At 39.3% G+C, this 17,561-nt stretch overlaps 1 protein-coding gene across 1 annotated transcript in view; it reads left to right on the plus strand.

Moving 5' to 3' along the window:
- MCM9 (minichromosome maintenance complex component 9) overlaps positions 1–15,643 on the plus strand; it is a 47,039-nt gene extending 31,396 nt beyond the window's left edge. Inside the window, exons 7-12 of the mRNA XM_010585861.1 lie at positions 2,149–2,323; positions 4,140–4,342; positions 5,314–5,517; positions 7,007–7,089; positions 11,735–11,880; positions 14,083–15,643. Coding sequence (XP_010584163.1) covers positions 2,149–2,323; positions 4,140–4,342; positions 5,314–5,517; positions 7,007–7,089; positions 11,735–11,880; positions 14,083–15,643 — 2,372 coding nt within the window. The remainder of the gene's footprint in view (positions 1–2,148; positions 2,324–4,139; positions 4,343–5,313; positions 5,518–7,006; positions 7,090–11,734; positions 11,881–14,082) is intronic.
- The last annotated feature ends 1,918 nt before the right edge of the window (positions 15,644–17,561 follow it).

Here is a 17,561-nt window from a genome sequence, read left to right on the forward strand (position 1 = left end):
TAGGCTTTTTGTGGTTTGGTTTGTTATTTCTTTTTCTTTTGCTGCGGACAAGGGTGGTCGGGGTGAGGCGGTTTCGCTGGGGCTGGGTGCTGATGGGGTCCTGGGTGTCGGGGCTGCGATGGGGGTATTGGGCTCGCAAGAGGGCAACACTACCGGGGAGCCGCAGCGTCCCCCCGGTCGGCCCCACGGCACTGACCTCTTGGCCAAAGGCAGCGCGTCAACTTGGAGCCCGGCCGGTGCCTCGCTGGCTGGGGTGCTCCCTGAATAAAGGGTGGTTTGCTGGCGGGGTGCTGACAGGCTGTGCACCCAGGCCCGAACTCTGCCACGAATCCGCCTCGCTGCTCCTAGAGAGGCGGCGTGCAGAGGGATCGGAGCGTGTCTTTTACACAGCCCTGCTGTCAAGAAGCTATCCCATTCCTCTCTTTGTAAAGAAGGCCGTAGGTATCAGGCTGTGAAACAGCACGTGTCCCTCTGCAGCGGCAGGAAGCCCAGAGAGGAGGCCATCTTGTGCAGCTGCAAGAGGCCTGGAGAGGAGGCCATCTTGTGTGGCAGCAGGAGGACCAGACAGGAGGCCATCTTGTGGCTGCCGCACACCAGGGATAGGGAGGAGCGACGTAGCACTGTAGCGCTAGTTTACGTGCTCGGGGCTTGGGGGCTGCGAGTTGGGTGTACCCCTCGCTACAAGAGGAGATTCTCTGTGGAAATAAATACACAGCCAGGCTCTAGCAATGTCTGCAGGTTGGCCCTGGAATGCAGTGAAGGCATGTAGGAGCCATCTTCCCACCTGCGTGGAAAGGCCAAGCCCTGCTGGAAGGAGCAGAGTGCTGCCAGAGCTGCAGCGGGCGAGAGCGCAGCGCCGAGGCACGGAGGCCCTTGGCCTTCAGCAAATCTCCAAGCCCGTGCAAGGTTTGGAAAGTAGGTGACACTTTTGGTTTGTAGTTTCGAAGCAATGTCGTCGTCTGATATTTGCCTGATGTGTTGCTCGCTCCACTTTTTAATAGCATTCTCCACGTCTGACACAAGGCTAGAGGTTATTTTGCTTTTTTTATAATTCTGCCATATGATCGACTGCCCGAGTTGTTCAGTGCAGAGTCCAGGAAACCAGGAAGGATTGGACACAATGGAGGATATTCCTCACAACAAACTAAAGTACACGTTATGTTAACAGGAAACATATATTTCCAATAAATTTTTACTGGCCATTTGGGAAAAAATGGCTGCTGTGGTGGGCTGACAGCGATAAGAAGGCCTCAGCAGCCTCTCCTACCTTAACCAAGGGAAGTTGAGGGGGGATTCTTGGGCACATTTTGCCGTAGCATTCCAGGAGATTTTAGGCTGGTAGCAGCTTGTCGTCTACTAGGATATTTTGAGCTGAACACTGGAGAGAAAAAGGAGGGCTAAAGACCGAGAAGAATCTGGGAAATAGGGAATAGAAGGTTTGAAGGGATCTGCACGTGCGTGATAATGAGTGGCTGTTTTCACAGTTGCACAGTTTCTGACCTGCCATGCTCCCGGTGTTGTATCATGTGTAGATTTACTGGGAACCTCCCCCCACCCCATTTCATCTTTGGGCATCTTCGGATTTTCATTTTTGCTTAATGCTTAGAGGAACTCAAAATCTCATAAAGAAATTTAATTGCCGTAGTTTAAGGTAAGAATTTGTATCCGCTTCCTGGCACCAGGAGTTAAAAGACACTTGAAATAATAACTTTTTTTTTCCAAACTTTGTGTTGTAGCTCCAAAATTTTTGTCTGTTTTAGTAGTTGATGGCGAGGAGGAGCTGAATGGGTCCATTCCATAATTTTGCAATCTTTGCATTTGCCCTAATTTTCAATTTAATATGGCAGATTTAGTCTTCTTACCCTAATCTCTTTTGTTCAATTAATGAAATGTCCCAAACTAAGTCACTATCTAATATGGGAAGCTTAACAGAATCTGCTCTGTAGATCCAGGCTAACCTGCCGAACACTAGTGGGATTTTTTGCCAGTAGGTGTAAAGCGAGTCCCATGGCAGAAGTACGTGGTGGAGCTAACCTGCTGTTTTGCCTTCTGTCCTTGGCACAAGCCAGTGCACCAGGTCCCTTCTTTTCACTCACGTGCGCTCCTGTGTTTTAAGAAAAAGACTGACTGAAGTAATTGATTCTTCAGGTTTGACAGTGACTGCTGTGAAGGAGTTTGGGGAGTGGAACTTGGAAGCTGGAGCACTGGTGCTTGCAGATGGAGGCCTTTGTTGCATTGATGAGTTCAACAGTATTAAAGAACATGACAGAACCAGTATTCATGAAGCAATGGAGCAACAAACCATCAGTGTTGCAAAGGCAGGGTAAGTGGCATGTTAAGGTAGATGATAAAGCAATGTAAGATGTTAATCTTGTCGGTACAAGTTGAAGGGAGGTTTGTCATGCTGATTAAATGTGTCTGTTTTCTTTGCTGTACTTAACAGTTTTGTTCTCAGCAGTACTCTTAAACTACATGAGTCAGCTTTTCAAAGGACAGTGCACTGGACCAGAGGTTGCAAGCAATGTAGGCCAGGGCACTTTCCTAAGAAGACTTGGTATTCTTTTTCTTGTCCTTTGCTGTGAGTGGTCATAATAATCATATGTGAAATGAGGAACTTTGTGAATTTTTTATTGAAACTCAGAAAGCGGGACTTCATTTCTCCAAAATCCAGTAATACTGCATGGTAACAAAAGAAGACCAGGAGATTTCCAGGCTGCTGAATTTTATATGTTGGGCATGGCATAAATATAAACTCCTCGCTTTCTTTTTCAAAGTCGTGTGTGTTCAAATCTGCTATTTCCTATCCCACCCCTTGCCACTTTGGTCTTTGAGCTCATATTTCATTCTGTCGGTCATATGCGGCTCTTGTGCAGGCCTAAATAATTTCCTGGCTGGTATTGCTGAAATCTCTACTGCTCAAAAGGCATCAGCCTTTCGACATTCCTCCTTGTCGCCTTCAACGCAGCTCTTGTTCCAATCACATCTTCTTGGATTCTCTAACTGATCATGTCCTTTCTTTACTCTGAGCATCTCCACTGAAGCTCTCTTTACCCTCTTGGGCAGACAGTGGACAAGTAATGTCGCTTTTACCTGGGAGATTACTAGTCTCTGGCAGTAATGCAGCTGGGGACAAATATTTGGAATCAATGTGGTCCTATCTACTTAGTAAGATAGTGACATATTTTAGCCAGGTTCCTTGTTGCAGTTTGTTGCATTTTAGACCCCAAAGCACAGTTTACTAACTTGCACATATAGCCTCAGTTGCCCACTTTTAAGGACTACATATAATGAGGATTTTTTGAGTAGTAACTTGGCACAGATAGGTTACGCACTTTGCTAATTTAAGGCCTTATTTTGGTGCATGGGACATAAGGATTTTTTCCCATCGGGCGTAAGCTAATAGAAGATCTGTGGTCCTTCCTCTCAGTTACAGCAGAATTTTGGATGGGAGGCAGCAGTTAGTCAGGAGCTGACTAGAAATAGCTCAGTGACAAACCAAAGTTAGAATACTTCTGCTGCTGCCTTAACCGAAAAGATTACATTTGGACTGCTGGAATAAAAATAATCTCTCCCCACATCTGAAAACACATGCCAGGATAGCATGGTTAAGAGAGAAAAATGGCTATTCCCTGGAGAAACAGTTGATATGTCTGCCATTGTTGTTTGGTTGGATTCATATTCATAACATGTTTACACACAGGTATAAAACGTGTTTATATTACATTTTATTTTGCTTTCTTAAAATGTGAATTAAGCTAAGATGTTACTTTCCGTCATAAAAAAAAGTGTTTCTATACTGTATAAATCAGCAAAGTAATATTAATTTCTGAAAAGTTGTGTTGGTTTTCACCATTTAAGGACCTAGCTGTATATAGCTATTGCCATTACTCATGGCAATATTGCTTAATTTTTTGGTATCCTGATCAGTGTCTTTCTGTCTAGTTGTTATTCTCTGACTGAGAAATGCTGTGTATGTAATATGTATTAGTACAATAATTGTGTATATTTTATAACTCCTATGGTCTTTCAAGGTAAGATGTGCTTTTTGTAACATAAAAATGTGATAATTTTTAACACTTTGGAATAATTTCCTCTACCCAATTTAATTCAACCATTATGTTCACCATACTTTTCTCTAGCTTGGTGTGCAAACTTAATACAAGGACAACAATCCTGGCAGCAACAAACCCAAAAGGCCATTATGACCCTAATGAGTCTGTCTCTGTCAACATAGCCCTTGGCAGTCCACTGTTGAGCAGATTTGACCTGGTCTTAGTATTGTTAGATACAAAGAATGAGGAATGGGACCGCATCATTTCATCCTTCATCTTGCAAAATAAAGGTAAGAGTAGTCTTTTTAAATTATCAGGTGGTTTTTTTTGTTTGGTTGGGTTTGGTTTTTTTTAATTTCCCCACCTTTCAGTTTAGTTTGTTATTCTTGAGTCTTTCATGTTAATCAGTGTTTACATTTTTGCTATGGTAGTTTCCTGCAGTATGGTTGTTTTTCAAGCAGGAGTAAGATTGAGATCACTAATTAATTAACAGGGGTGAGCTGAGAACACTATACTTTTACTATATTAACATTTACAAGAGATTTTAGCCCAGACTGCTCAGTAAGTGGATAGTTTCCATCTTGTGTCTTTACATTGCTTGATATGCAGATCCTACACACAATTGTACATGCTGTTAATGGGAAACTTAATTCAGACGGAACAAATCTGAGCTGTATGTGCTGCAGGGCTCAAAGAATGAACAACAGTGTTCCCTATGTGGAGCTCTGTGCCCTAGAATTTGATTTTAACCAGGCCCTTCTCCATCCACTTCAGGAACGTGGCTTTGGATCTCCATTAGGGAAGAAGTGGTTAGAGGAAACTTCTCCAGCTAGCTTCCTTCCCTTCTCAAAATGTTGCCCTGCAAAAATTGTGCAGAATATGACAGGTAGCTTTTGGCTCCTACAAAGTAGGTAAAACAGCCAGAGGAGGTACATACATTCATGTAGCATTTTACATTTTAAGGAACACTAGAGCACTTGGTATTGACTGTACCATCTGGTGGGCAGTGAGTCTGACAGCAGTTCTGTTGAAATTACTGGAGGCTTCACTGTGGATTTTGATTGGGGAGGGAATGGATGGTGAGTAAAATTCCACACTGGAATTTGACCAAGTCCTTGAGGACTAGTGTACAGACAACCCAGTATGCCCCAAAAATAGAGTAATGAGTCTTCTATAGTCACTGGTCTATTTAACAGGACTTCTTAGGAAAAAGCTTGATGTCTGTTGTTATAGAATTACTGACAAGGCAGTTGTAACACAGGTTGCCCAAGCAAATCAGAAAAGCTCTGGAGCATGGAAAAGATGAAAACCTACTTCTGCGTTATAAAAAGTATACAGCCAAAATTGTCTGATGAGAGCAACCTGATCCTTGTACGCTACTATCAAATGCAGCGTCAGAGTGACTGCAGAAATGCTGCCCGAACTACCATTCGCTTATTAGAGAGTTTGATACGCCTTGCAGAAGGTAAGGCCATGACAATTTTATTTTTAGGCTAACAATTAACCTTCTAAAATGAATAGATCAGGAGCATAATTATAGCCAGTAAGCAGAGTAGGAGCTTTTCCATAGGGGTAGGGATAGGTGATTCTTGTATTGTATTCTTTCTAATCTAAAGAGACTTGGGGTTGGAGATACTCAATGTGGGAAAAGATGTTACATTTAGATTATCAGTTTTAATTTTGCCGTTCTCACACCCATAATAAAAACTAAAACCACTAGAAGAAATCACATCTGAGAGAAAAATCTCAGAAGTTATGTGTCTTTATGACAAGCAATCTCAGGATTTACTTTACTTCATTTGAGTCCTGGGTTGCCATCCTACTCAGCCTGAGGAAAGGTGTCAAGTATTTGCTTCTATCCTAATATCAATATAATATCAAACCCCACATTTTTGTTTCCTTAAGTATCAATAATCGAGTCTGTATTTTGCAATATGACTTCAACATTTCCAGCTCTGAGTTCAAATCATATTTCATTTATAAGAACAAAACCAAAGGAAGCAGTAGGTCTCTGTCTTAACATGATTTTGTTTTAGAAAATGGCATATCAAATATTTTCGGGATGAATTTAAAAGAATGTACTGTATTTTTGTGTAACAATCATAAATGGTCATTATGCTGTTATATGCCAGTCAGCAATGTAGTGCTTCCTGCATCAGATGTTTATATTTTGTTCTCCATTTTGGGGGAAAAATTACTTAAGTGAAAGATGTTGCTGACTTCTAGGGATTCACATGTTATTTTCACATTCAGTGTTTCTTCCATTCTTACACGTTCACCTGATTGGGGCTTTTAGTAGCATTTTGTTCTTTTGAAGTATTATATAGATGGTATTAATTAACCTGCCTTTCTCGCTGAATAATAACTGTGTGTGTTTCCACCGCCAATTAGGAAGAGAGCTTTACGTGGTAAATTATTTGCATTATATCATCTTACAAAAATCAGTTTTGTTTTGCTGACTTAAGAAAGGGAAGGAAGAAAAAATAAAGGTATTGTCGAGAAAAGCATTTTGAATAATACTAAATTTGTGACACAGACCAGTTAGAGGAAATAAAATCTTTTCTGACCTGTGATGAAAATTAGACTTAATTTTTTACTTTATGGTGATGATATGTGCCTATATAGATAGGGATGTTTCGTATCACACTCTTTGCTGTGATATCCAGGACTTTACATTTTTTTAACTCTAGCATTTTGAGCAACTTTATTTGCACTGTCACTGTAACTGTAATCCAGAAGTCCCATTACATTCTTTACTAGTAAAACTAAGCCTTCCAATTCCTGTTGAAATTGACATTAAAATCAAAAGGATTATATTCATGTTTAAATCAGGCCCATACACAAGTGTTAGAAGAGCTGAAGAAATTTGAAGAAATATCCTGTCCCTTCTAGTACAAAAAATTGCTTTTTCACTTTGGTAACACTTACTTTCAACGCCCATTTGTTTTTGATAGCTCATGCCCGGTTGATGTTTAGGGATACTGTGACTTTGGAAGATGCTGTAACTGTGGTATCGGTGATGGAATCTTCTATGCAGGTAAGGTTTCTTGCAGACATTGCCATTGCTGCAGTACCACATTGAAGGGATTCAGTTTATCATGTAGATATATGCCAGCTCCCTTCATTTCTTTGGAGAGGGTTTCAGGGACTCAGGGAAAGTAGGTCATCAGAGACCTTGACAAGTCATTTTTAGTCTCATCTTGATTATTAAAATCCTTAAACAGAGATTATACTGAAAAATCTGGATTGGTGATAAAGGCCTGGTACCTTTTTTTTATAGACTTTGAAGTCTAAGTGAAGTTTCGGCGTACTATTGACTTTTGGTAATCTACATTTTAAAGACCTTCTGAGCCAGAAATTGTGTCTGTATTGCTGTGTTTAATAGCCTCTGATGGTTTTTTCTTCCATGATGTTATCTTTTCACTTGTTAACTAGGTATGAAAGAACCAAATTATTTTTTTGGAGCAAGTTTCGAACAGTTGCCAAGACGTACACTTTATTTTGCCATTAGATCATTCTAAAATACATTGGTGGTGATACTAAAACTCAGGACTTTTGGAAGACTAATTATGCTCTGAGAAACCTTAAAAGTCCAAAACTTTGGCTGCACTGAAAATTGTTCATTCCAATTCTTGCATGGATTTGTGTAAAAAGGCATTGAAAAAAGGTGGGAGGCTAGATTTTAGTTTACTGTAACATAATTAGGATGTTGGATGTAAAGAAAAAGCAATGCATTTAGAATTAGTAAAAGGAATGTGAATCTGATAGAGGCTTTTTTAAATGGAAATGTGGAAAATAATATAGACACTATTACTTCAGATGATAGAGTATTTTTAAGGGAAATAAATCTTCATGCTTTGGAGTAAAAGAAAAATTACCATAAGCAGATTATCCAAAGTTTTATGTATGGGGGTTTTTAGCACATCTGAAATACTTGGGTTTGGCTCTGTCAGAGATGGTGTACTCCACTGCACAGATGACTGGTCTGATCCAAAATGGCATTTCCTATGTTTCTGTATAGGTTGATATGAATATATTCAGATTTAAACAATTTTATATAGCACCCATTAGCTCAATGGACCTTAAAGACCTTTGCAGGAGTAGATACGCTCCTTTTTTGGAGACAAAGCTCTTCAGGATAGATGCACAAAGTCACATATGGCAGGTAGGCACTTGTAATCTCCCTTGTTCTTTCAATGAGGCTTGAAAGGCTACTTGCAGTTTGTGCCACGGATAGTCTACTGCAGTGTTGCAAATGAAATTTGTCTCAAAAATACTACAAGGCCTGACCTTATTAAGTAGCAAAAGATTATTTCGCTGTCTGCTGCAATTCATCTTGCACTGTTTTGAAGAGCTCAGCTTTTCAATGACAGCACTAAGTTAAAATAAGAAGCTGTACTAATATATCCAGTTGAAACAGCAGAAGATATCATGTAAGTGTTCATTAACTGTAATTAAACCTGTAATTAACTAGATGGGAATTTGATGGGACAGTGGTTTCAAAGCAATATGGTTTTGGATGTAGGAAATCTGAAATACTAAATTTTTTTTTCATAACAGATCAAAAAGTGGAATTTATGTATATAATGATAATGAATGTGTATTGTCATCTATATATCTCTCTACCTCATCAGCATGAATAAACGTAAAAGAATTGTTTTAACTGTGGGTCACTTTTTCATATTTATGCAGCCCTGCCCTCAAGGGCTGCAGTTTGCACAACAAGGATCTATCTAATAAGTCAGTGAGAAATTTGTCTGAATTATGACTGCAGAAGATTACCTGGGAGTAGTTGGTAAGCTCATCATACTTGCTCCACTCGCCACTTCTTATAAGCAAGTAGGCAAATGTTTTCTTTTTTGCTAGGAATCTGCAAATTTGAGATCTGCTATTTAAGGCCAAATTTTACTTTCCTCTGGGAAAGTATAAATGAAGCACTGAAACAGTTTCTTTTTGAAGGAAGTGATTTATTTGTTTTATTAAAAAAATAGAAGTAACATGCAAAAGTTTGTTTTCAGAAATTGATTCCTTCTCTAGAAAAAAAAAAAACTTTATGTGTAAATAAATCCTGTGTTTCCTGCCTAATTAATTGTCAGTCTGTAGAGTGAGGTAGTAAATGTGGAGGTACCGGTGTCATTCTTGAAGGACTGGCTGCCACCTTTCAGCTCAGCAAACTCTGTCTTCAACACTGTCTTTGCAACTTCTACAAAAGCTCATATTCTTGCCAGTATAAAGTCAAAGTTCATAGTTCTGAGGCCAGTGTTCAGATATTTCTTGTGAGCCATCTTGGGAAGGAGGACTATCACATTTTCATCACCAGCCTAGTTCATTGGGGCTTTTTGTTTGTTTTATCCTCTAATTCACCCTTATTTTTCTCTTTCCTACTTTGTAAGCATATTCTAATCTCCCCCTGGCTTGATCTTTTCTTTGCCTTGTTTCATTTTTGTTAACATTGTCTCCCCCCTTCTCTTGGTCATGTTTTCATCCTTCTTTTATTCACTTTCCAATCCCTCTCCTTTTACTCCCGTTTTACTTTTTGTCTTCCCATCCTTAGGCACTTTTACACCCTTCCTTTCTGCTAACTTTCCCTGTAATACTTTCTTTTTTCTCTCTCTGTTCTAGATCCTCTGCCCTCACTTCCACAGCGTATGGATTTGTCATATGTCTACCTTCCTCTACTCAAAATGATATCTCAAGAGTCTCAGAGGGGCAGGTATCTCAGAGGCGTAAGCACCAGCACAGGAATGAAACTTCACACATATCTTAAATTCAGTCTCATCTCACTTAGAATTTCTCACACACACACACACAAAATAACATTTAAAAGAAGCTTGTTGTGATGGCCAAGTAAAGCACTGAAAAGTCAGTGAGGGCAAGACATAATTGTACCTCTTGGGCATATATCTTAAGATGCATAATCATGTATTCCTTTTTTTAACATCAGATCCTTAGGTCACAGGTTGACAGTACTCAAGGCAAAAGCAACTATCCTTTGTCAGTGTTTTGCTCAATGTTTTGTTTATTACCTACTGTTCTAAAGGTAGAATTCTTAATTTCTTCATGTGTTTTTTCTGTGGAATTCATCTGCGGTGTATTTGAGTATTTCAGAAATACCAATTTACTTATCTTCACGCAGTCCTTGTGAAGTGATGGGGTGGTGCTACTCCTGTTCTCTGATCTGGAGCTGACTTATGCACGATCCAGAAGAAATTGTCCACTGGAGCATATCCCATGAGAGATGGTTAGGGCCCCAGTTTCAGAGTAGTAGCACTTTGAGTGTTTAAGCACATTCCCTGTTGACTGCTGTTTCCTTCTGTGCACACACCACATCAGGATCCCAGTTACAGATTTATCGCCTTTCAAAACTTTTGCTTAACTGGCTCATTCTTAATGACAAGAACTGGAACTTAGCATCAGAGATAGAATTCAGTTCTCCTTGGCTGTTTTAACTGTCCTGACCAAGAAATTGGACTTTCCTTTCTACAGTCCCTGCCTCATTAACTATGAACCTTCCAGTCCTTGAAACAAATACGGCAGAGAGGTTCTGCAACAAGCTTTTCCATTACTACAGACTAATGCTTCTATGTGGAACAGATCTATCATGTTCCTGAAGTGATACGCAAAAAAAACCAACAAGTGATAACTTCAGTGGGATGCATTAATGGTTGCATGGACAGCCTTAGTTTCAGCACTGCGTAGTTTTAGAGAGCTTTAATTAGCCACCAGAATTAAGTTTTTTTCAATGTAAATTTTTTTTAATACAAAATTTCAAAAAAATTTAAAATGGAAGAACCAGAAATTGCCACAAATGAAAAATGTGTGGTCCATGTGATGCCATATGTAGCAATTTCTGGTTCTAGAGACTCCGTTGACTTTTGCTATTGCTCTCACAGCACTTGATACGCATCTTGTTCATTAGTTGTATTGAGCTTTATAGGTTAGACAGGAGTGGTAAATGCTAGCTAATCTGTGGCAAAACAGAGAGTTTGTGGTGTGGGGTTTTTTTTCTAAAGAGCAATTAACTACAGAGCTATTCTAGATTATTTGTTGTGGAACAAATCACTGTGCAGATGCTCTGTTCCAAATAAAAACTGCTTCATTTTCACAAGACACAGCAAAATCGTTCCAGGTTAAAATCACTTGCTCTCTGGAATTATTCCCAAATAGTTAGTTACTCTTAAAGAGCTATTCAGAAATATTTTTGCTGGTCAATTTACCCTGTGTTGACAAGCCTTAATATCCAGGTCTTTCCATTTAAATAACTAGGCAAAGCTAATGAAACCTTTTAGTGGTCAGAACTTCCTCAGTTATAAAAGTGCTCACATGGGCAGAATTTTTACAAGGTATTTGGAAAACTTCTTTAATGTTAATTTCCATTTTTAGTTATGAAGTTCTCAAGCCTTGGGTGGACTTTCCATTTTTTGTAGAAATAAAAATAAACCAGTACAAGTAAACTGCAGGCTTGATCATATAATTGCTTTATGTGTATGAGCAGCTTTGCCTGTGTGAGCAGATCTAATAAGATTATTTGTGTGAATACAGTTACTCAGTAAATATTTGCTACCTTAAGCTTTAAAATATCTAAGGGAGAATTTTGTATAAAATGGTCTCTGCTGTTTAAATTTGGTCCTGAATAATAAAGATGGCTTCCTATTTTTTTCTCTCTCTCTTTGGTGACGTAGGGGGGTGCACTTCTCGGAGGCATCAATGCCTTACACACCTCATTTCCAGAAAATCCAATGGCGCAGTACCAAACACAGTGTGAACTCATATTGGAGCGACTGGGGCTGCAAGATCTTCTACAGAAAGAGCTACAAAGACTTGACAGGTTATAATATGCAAAGTAACAAAATAATTCAATAGCAAAAAAGAATTGTTTGACAATAATATCTGGAGAAGGTCTAAAAATAGCATCTGACATTGGGAAGGGACTTGTTCTTTAGAGGACATGGATAAGCAGGGTGATTGTTTTAAAGTGCGCTCTGAGATCATCACAAGATCATTTCTCCCTCTGGGTCATGGAATTTACAAAGAATTTAAGAACACTTTAATCAGTTCCCAACTCATATCTCAATTCTATGCTCAGATAAGTTTCAGCGGAGCTTCTTAGGGTCAAAACGCCAGATTTTATAGCTGAGCAAATAATTTTATATAACCTTTTGTTACTTGCTTGGTAAAATACAGCAGCTCTGCTTTGTATTTTTTAAGCCTAATTTTGTGTTGGGCTGTCAGGATCCTTCCCTTTCTGTTAATGGAGAATATAAGCCTGAATCAAAGTTCTGTACTTTTGAGTGATTTTTCTTTTTTACACACTGGAATTTTCACTGTGTCTTCTCTAGCTTTCAGTTCACTGCAATAGTCTTTGGAAAGTCTGTTTGCTGGTATTAATAGAAAACTTTTCATGTACTGAGGCTGAGAGGAAAACACTAGGATTGGAAGGAAATAAAATAACAAAAAAATAACATTTGTTTCCTGAAATGAGATTAGGCTCTAAAGAAACTCATACTTTCTTATTGTTAAAGGAAGACAAAAGATTAATGTTATCGAAACTAATGGAAACAGCTGGGAAGATACATTTATTCCTTTAAATATTTTTCAGACTTATTTTGTAACTCATAGTAAGGACATCTTAAATAACTACAGAGGCAATAAAAGCAGGTGAAAGTGGAGTATCTCCAACAGACAGACAAAAACTAGTTTTAAAACAGAGATGTTCATAAGGGATCATAGAAATGTAGGATGGGATGGGAGATCAAATACAAAGACAGGATCAGGTCTGTGTTTGACCTTCCTGGCAGGGGCTCGTGTTATCTGCTATAAAGGCTTTCTAATGAAGAGGATTTTCCATTGCCATTGGGTAGTCTGTTCCATTATTGCTCCATCCTAATGCTCATAAAGGTTTTCCCAATATCCCACTGAATCCCCCGTGCTGCAAATTAAGCTGATTTCTTCTTCCCGCTTTTAAGCAGCTTAGAGAATACTAAATGAATGTCCTCTTTAAAACAACCTATTCTGTGTTAGACTTGTCCCATGCATTCCCCTAAACTATATTTCAATAAAACAAGCATGTATCTTTCAGGCCTTCTTGATGGGTCAGATAATTGCTGCTACTTTCCATCAAAATTTTAAGAATAAGCATATTCATAAATAATGATAATGATGATTCTAAAACATACATGTCAATACAGTGTTTTCTCTCTCATATAGCAGAGGAACTCTTTATAATGCATAGGAATCATTTCACTTACACTAATGCAGTCACTTTGGGGATGGAATGTAGCTGCTCTTCATTCATGGTTAGAATCACTATTTAGCAAAAAGTAGAATGCTGTCTCCCTTGGAAATTATATGTTTAGGTACAATAGACAGAATATCAGCTGTAGTGAGATTGAAGGGAACCCTCATTCTAGCACCTCTGTTGTTTTGGAGGGCCCTGAGGATATTAATAGCCACGGACAGTGATAATTAAGTTTTATAGTGATCTGAGATGCTTTCACTCTATTATGTGAAGTTTTTGACATATTGAGTCCATAGTGATTGTGAGAGAAAACCACCAGCAACCACTATTCCAAGTAATACTTAGATTTTCCATTCTGATAACTTGTTTGAGGCTTTGCCTTGGTCAGGATAAAATCTGATGAGGTTCCTGTTCTAGAAGATACACTTACAGAATATGTAATGCTTAAGGGACTCTAGCAATGGGTGTAAGTAATGCAAAGCTGTTTGTGTGTGGGGGGGGTTCTGTTTGGTTTCCCAAGGAAATTAAGTTTAGGCGGTTGCTTTCTCTGTCCATCTGCCTATCTTCTACTGGGGACACTAAATTCTTCCACTTACTGTGAAAGCTGCTGAAAGATCACAGACTGCACCACCAGCTCTCGGAGCTATATGTGAAACTTAATAATGCAGTTTTGTGACCTACATTATTTGTAGCTTTTCACCATTCATACATATTAAGCATCACTAATGCAATAAAGAAAGAAAAAAAAAAGAAAAATAAATTACTATTGCCTTTTTTTTTTTCATTCCATAGATTACAAAAGGAAAATTCATGCCAGCTGCAGCCTGAAGAGACAAGTTTCAGTACTACTACAAGATGCTTGAACAAGGATGCATTTGGGCAGTCAAAGCAACTGTCTCAGTCAGAACCTTCAAATCAACAAGAGGATAACTCCAGTCCACAGCCTTCTTTGCCCGAAAGCATCTGTGAAGAGGATATACATCTGGAACCCTTGTGCAACCCAGCACATGGTAATAACAAAAATACAAAACACTTGATGAAACATAGAAAGAGAGGTGATGATGGCAGCCTGGCATGGTTTGACAGCCTGGAAGAGAGCAACACTGATGCTGAAGAAACTTTTCAGAAGAAGTCTCCGGTGCCCAAGATATCTCCAAATAACTTGGCTTCAAAAACCCTGTGTAAAACATCCTGTTCTGAAGAAAGAAGTGCTTCAATACCAAGGAAGGAAAATGCAATGAGAGAGTCACTAACAACTGTGAATCTACATGCTTCTTTGGAACAGGACAAAGTTTCCAAGATAAGCAGGAAAAGGCCTGAAGAAGACAACTGTTTTTCTTCAGAAGCAAATATTCAAGATCCAGCATCACCAAGTGCTAGTGTGCAGGATTCAGTTATTACACAACGGGTGTCTAAAAGCTGGCAGAGACTGCACACGAAGAAATCACGTAGATTCTTTACAAGTACACAGGACCCCGAGGCAAAGGCCCTTCCTTCAGTATTGCCTGCATCTGGCCTGTCAGATCTTTCAAGTGATGCAGATTCTGTGCTAGGGGAGGAAAAGAAAAGCGTATCTGTAGCAGCAAAAACTGCAACAATTTCCATGAGAAAACAAAGTAAAGGTCAAGTCGTGAAGGAAACAAAGGTAGTAAGTTCCCATGAGCCAGAAATCCTTGACAGTGAAAGTCCTCCAGCAGCTAAACTAGCTAAATTTTCTTTCAGACCAAGGACAAAACTTGATCATTCTTCAGAGAAGAAAAATGAAGAATTTTCTCTTTTTCAGAGTGAAACTATTTTTAAGCCTGGAGAGCAGCTCCAGGGAGAGCAGCTGCCAGAAGAATGCTGCCCCCCTGAGAAATGCAAGATGACATTGACTCGCTTAGGAAAAAACAGTTTGGAAAAACGATCAGTTGATAATAAAGGGAGAGAAGAGCAACAGAGTCAGGCCTTAGGGAAAGAGATTAGAGGAAGTGCAACAATACGCTCTGATGTCAGTTTTGATGCTGTGTCATCTCCACCCACTGAAAAGAAAAGGGAGGGAGAGGAGAAGCTTGGCGGCCCGAGCACAGGGAAGGTGCGCTCCACCACATTAGCCAAACTGTCAACATTCTCCTTTGCATCACGTCCTGAGTCAAAATTGGAAACCATTAAGATTGACACTAACAAGGAAAGCCATAGCCCATTGCTGAAGGTGCATGTGAGCAATCCTAGCAGAAGGAAGAGTTTTGCATTGGGAAATGCTAGTAAAGCCAGTGTCGTCACACAGAAATCTCTCTTCTCGATAGCAGAGCTAGATGATGCTACATTAGATTTTGACTGGGATGAAGAGGTTAGGAAAAATCCAAGCACATAACACGTATATCCTCCAAATTACTTAACATGCAGTTCTGAATCTCCATCCTTCTGTCAATTGTATCCATAGTTTACAAAGCATTTAAAACCAATCATCCTGGACCTCTGTTGATACCAATGAACATACTTTAAGGGCAGTATATACTTTACATAAGCTAAGGACTGCATATACTGCAGGCCTGATGTGGTGTTTAGTTTTCTAAACTCTTCCCAAGACTGCTTGTATCAGTTGACTGTTCTGATTGACCTGATGTAACCTGAAGACTTGTATGGTTATGTTCATGTATCCAGAGTATAGTGAATCTTGCAGAAGAGCAGATTTAATTGACTGTTACCCTTTATTTCATGTAACAGTTAGAACTATACGTGATTCAGATTGTCCTTCCAAATGACTGTGCCACTTTAGAAAAATGATGATGCTAAAACTATGTCATTATATTTTGTTCATCCTTATATGCTGTTTGTCTCAGCGTAGTTAGCAATATTGTGATTTATCATCATGCTATAGTAAGTATTTCTGTATTATCAGTATCATGGCAATTTTGCTGCATCTCTGGTTACTGTGCTCCTTGTCGCGCTGCTGATGTTGAAGACATGGATCAAGAGCTTTTTGTTTCTCTTTTTTTAATTTCCATTTTAAATACACTGGTTCAGGTATCTGTGTCTGTATTCTGGGTCATTTTATCAAAACCCAACTCGGTAATAAACAAGACAGTTCTCCACCGCAGAGAGAACAAATTTCGGGTGATTGAATGGGAGTCCTCAGTAACCAGGGTAACTTTAATGCAGGCATTAAGCCCTGGCATATAAGCTACACTTCAAACCTAGCAGCATGGTGAAGAGCTACCCTACTGTAGCTTGATTCTGACTCAGATAATGTTTACTTGACTATTTTAATTGTGATTAGAGTTTTACTGCATCTGATATGCAGTTCATCTTCTGTAGCATGCTGCATCCTATGTCATTCATTTGTCTAATGGGAAATTAATCTACTAATGCATTACATGTTTACAGAGAAAGGTAAGCCTTCAATTTCTTTCAGTCATTTGCCTGGTATGTTTCTTCTGTATTTAAATTCTCCACAGAATATTCTTGTTATTACCTGCAAGGTAAACAGAGAATGGAGTGGTTGCTTACAGCACAGTAAATCCTTTGAGAGGCTTGCTAGCACAAAGAAGATCTGATTCTCTCTTGATTTGCTTAAATTTAGAAGTAGCTCCCTTGAAACCAGGTGAGTTAAAATACTGCAAAATTTTGGAGAATGAGGGAGTGTGAGGCCCAAGTACTTCGGTGTGATACAGTGAAATCATGAGAACAGTAACTGTAGCAGTTGGCTTACTGTTAAGAGTTTGGGAAAATGACAGAAACATTACTGTCCAGACTGATTGTGTGGTAGTTCCTCCACTGGAAACATGACATCAATCCAAAGAAGTGGAGTTTATCCACCTCCCTCCCAGAGCACAGACCCACCTCTTCGAGTCCACAAAGACTTACACCAGGGTAAGGATGACCTGCATGCATGATCCTACTGCCCATGAAAATCAGACATTTCCTACAGGATGCTGTCTACACTGAAACTGGAGAACGGTCAAGAATCCTGGAGCTATTAACATTTATGATGGTCTTCCTACTTGAATTGTCAGAGGCCAGATAAAGGCATAGTTTTTCATCACCACTGGAGCTGCATCAGCCCGTTGGGTGGTGGTCTCATTTAATAATCAAAAATCCTTGCTAGCTGTTTGGTTTGATAGATGTTACTAGCTGGCTAGTGCAAAGCCAGAACATAGCTATGGGATCCACACAGTCAGGCATCACAAGCTTTTTTTACCATGCAAAATGATGAAAATACTAGTCGAGAAATTTCATCCACCTATGCTGGAAGTAATGTTTTATTCATCACTTCCCTATCAATCAGTAGC

The sequence above is a fragment of the Haliaeetus leucocephalus genome, unplaced genomic scaffold (assembly GCF_000737465.1).
Source record: "Haliaeetus leucocephalus isolate CR32 unplaced genomic scaffold, Haliaeetus_leucocephalus-4.0 Scaffold130, whole genome shotgun sequence".
NCBI classification, from domain to species: Eukaryota; Metazoa; Chordata; class Aves; order Accipitriformes; family Accipitridae; genus Haliaeetus; species Haliaeetus leucocephalus.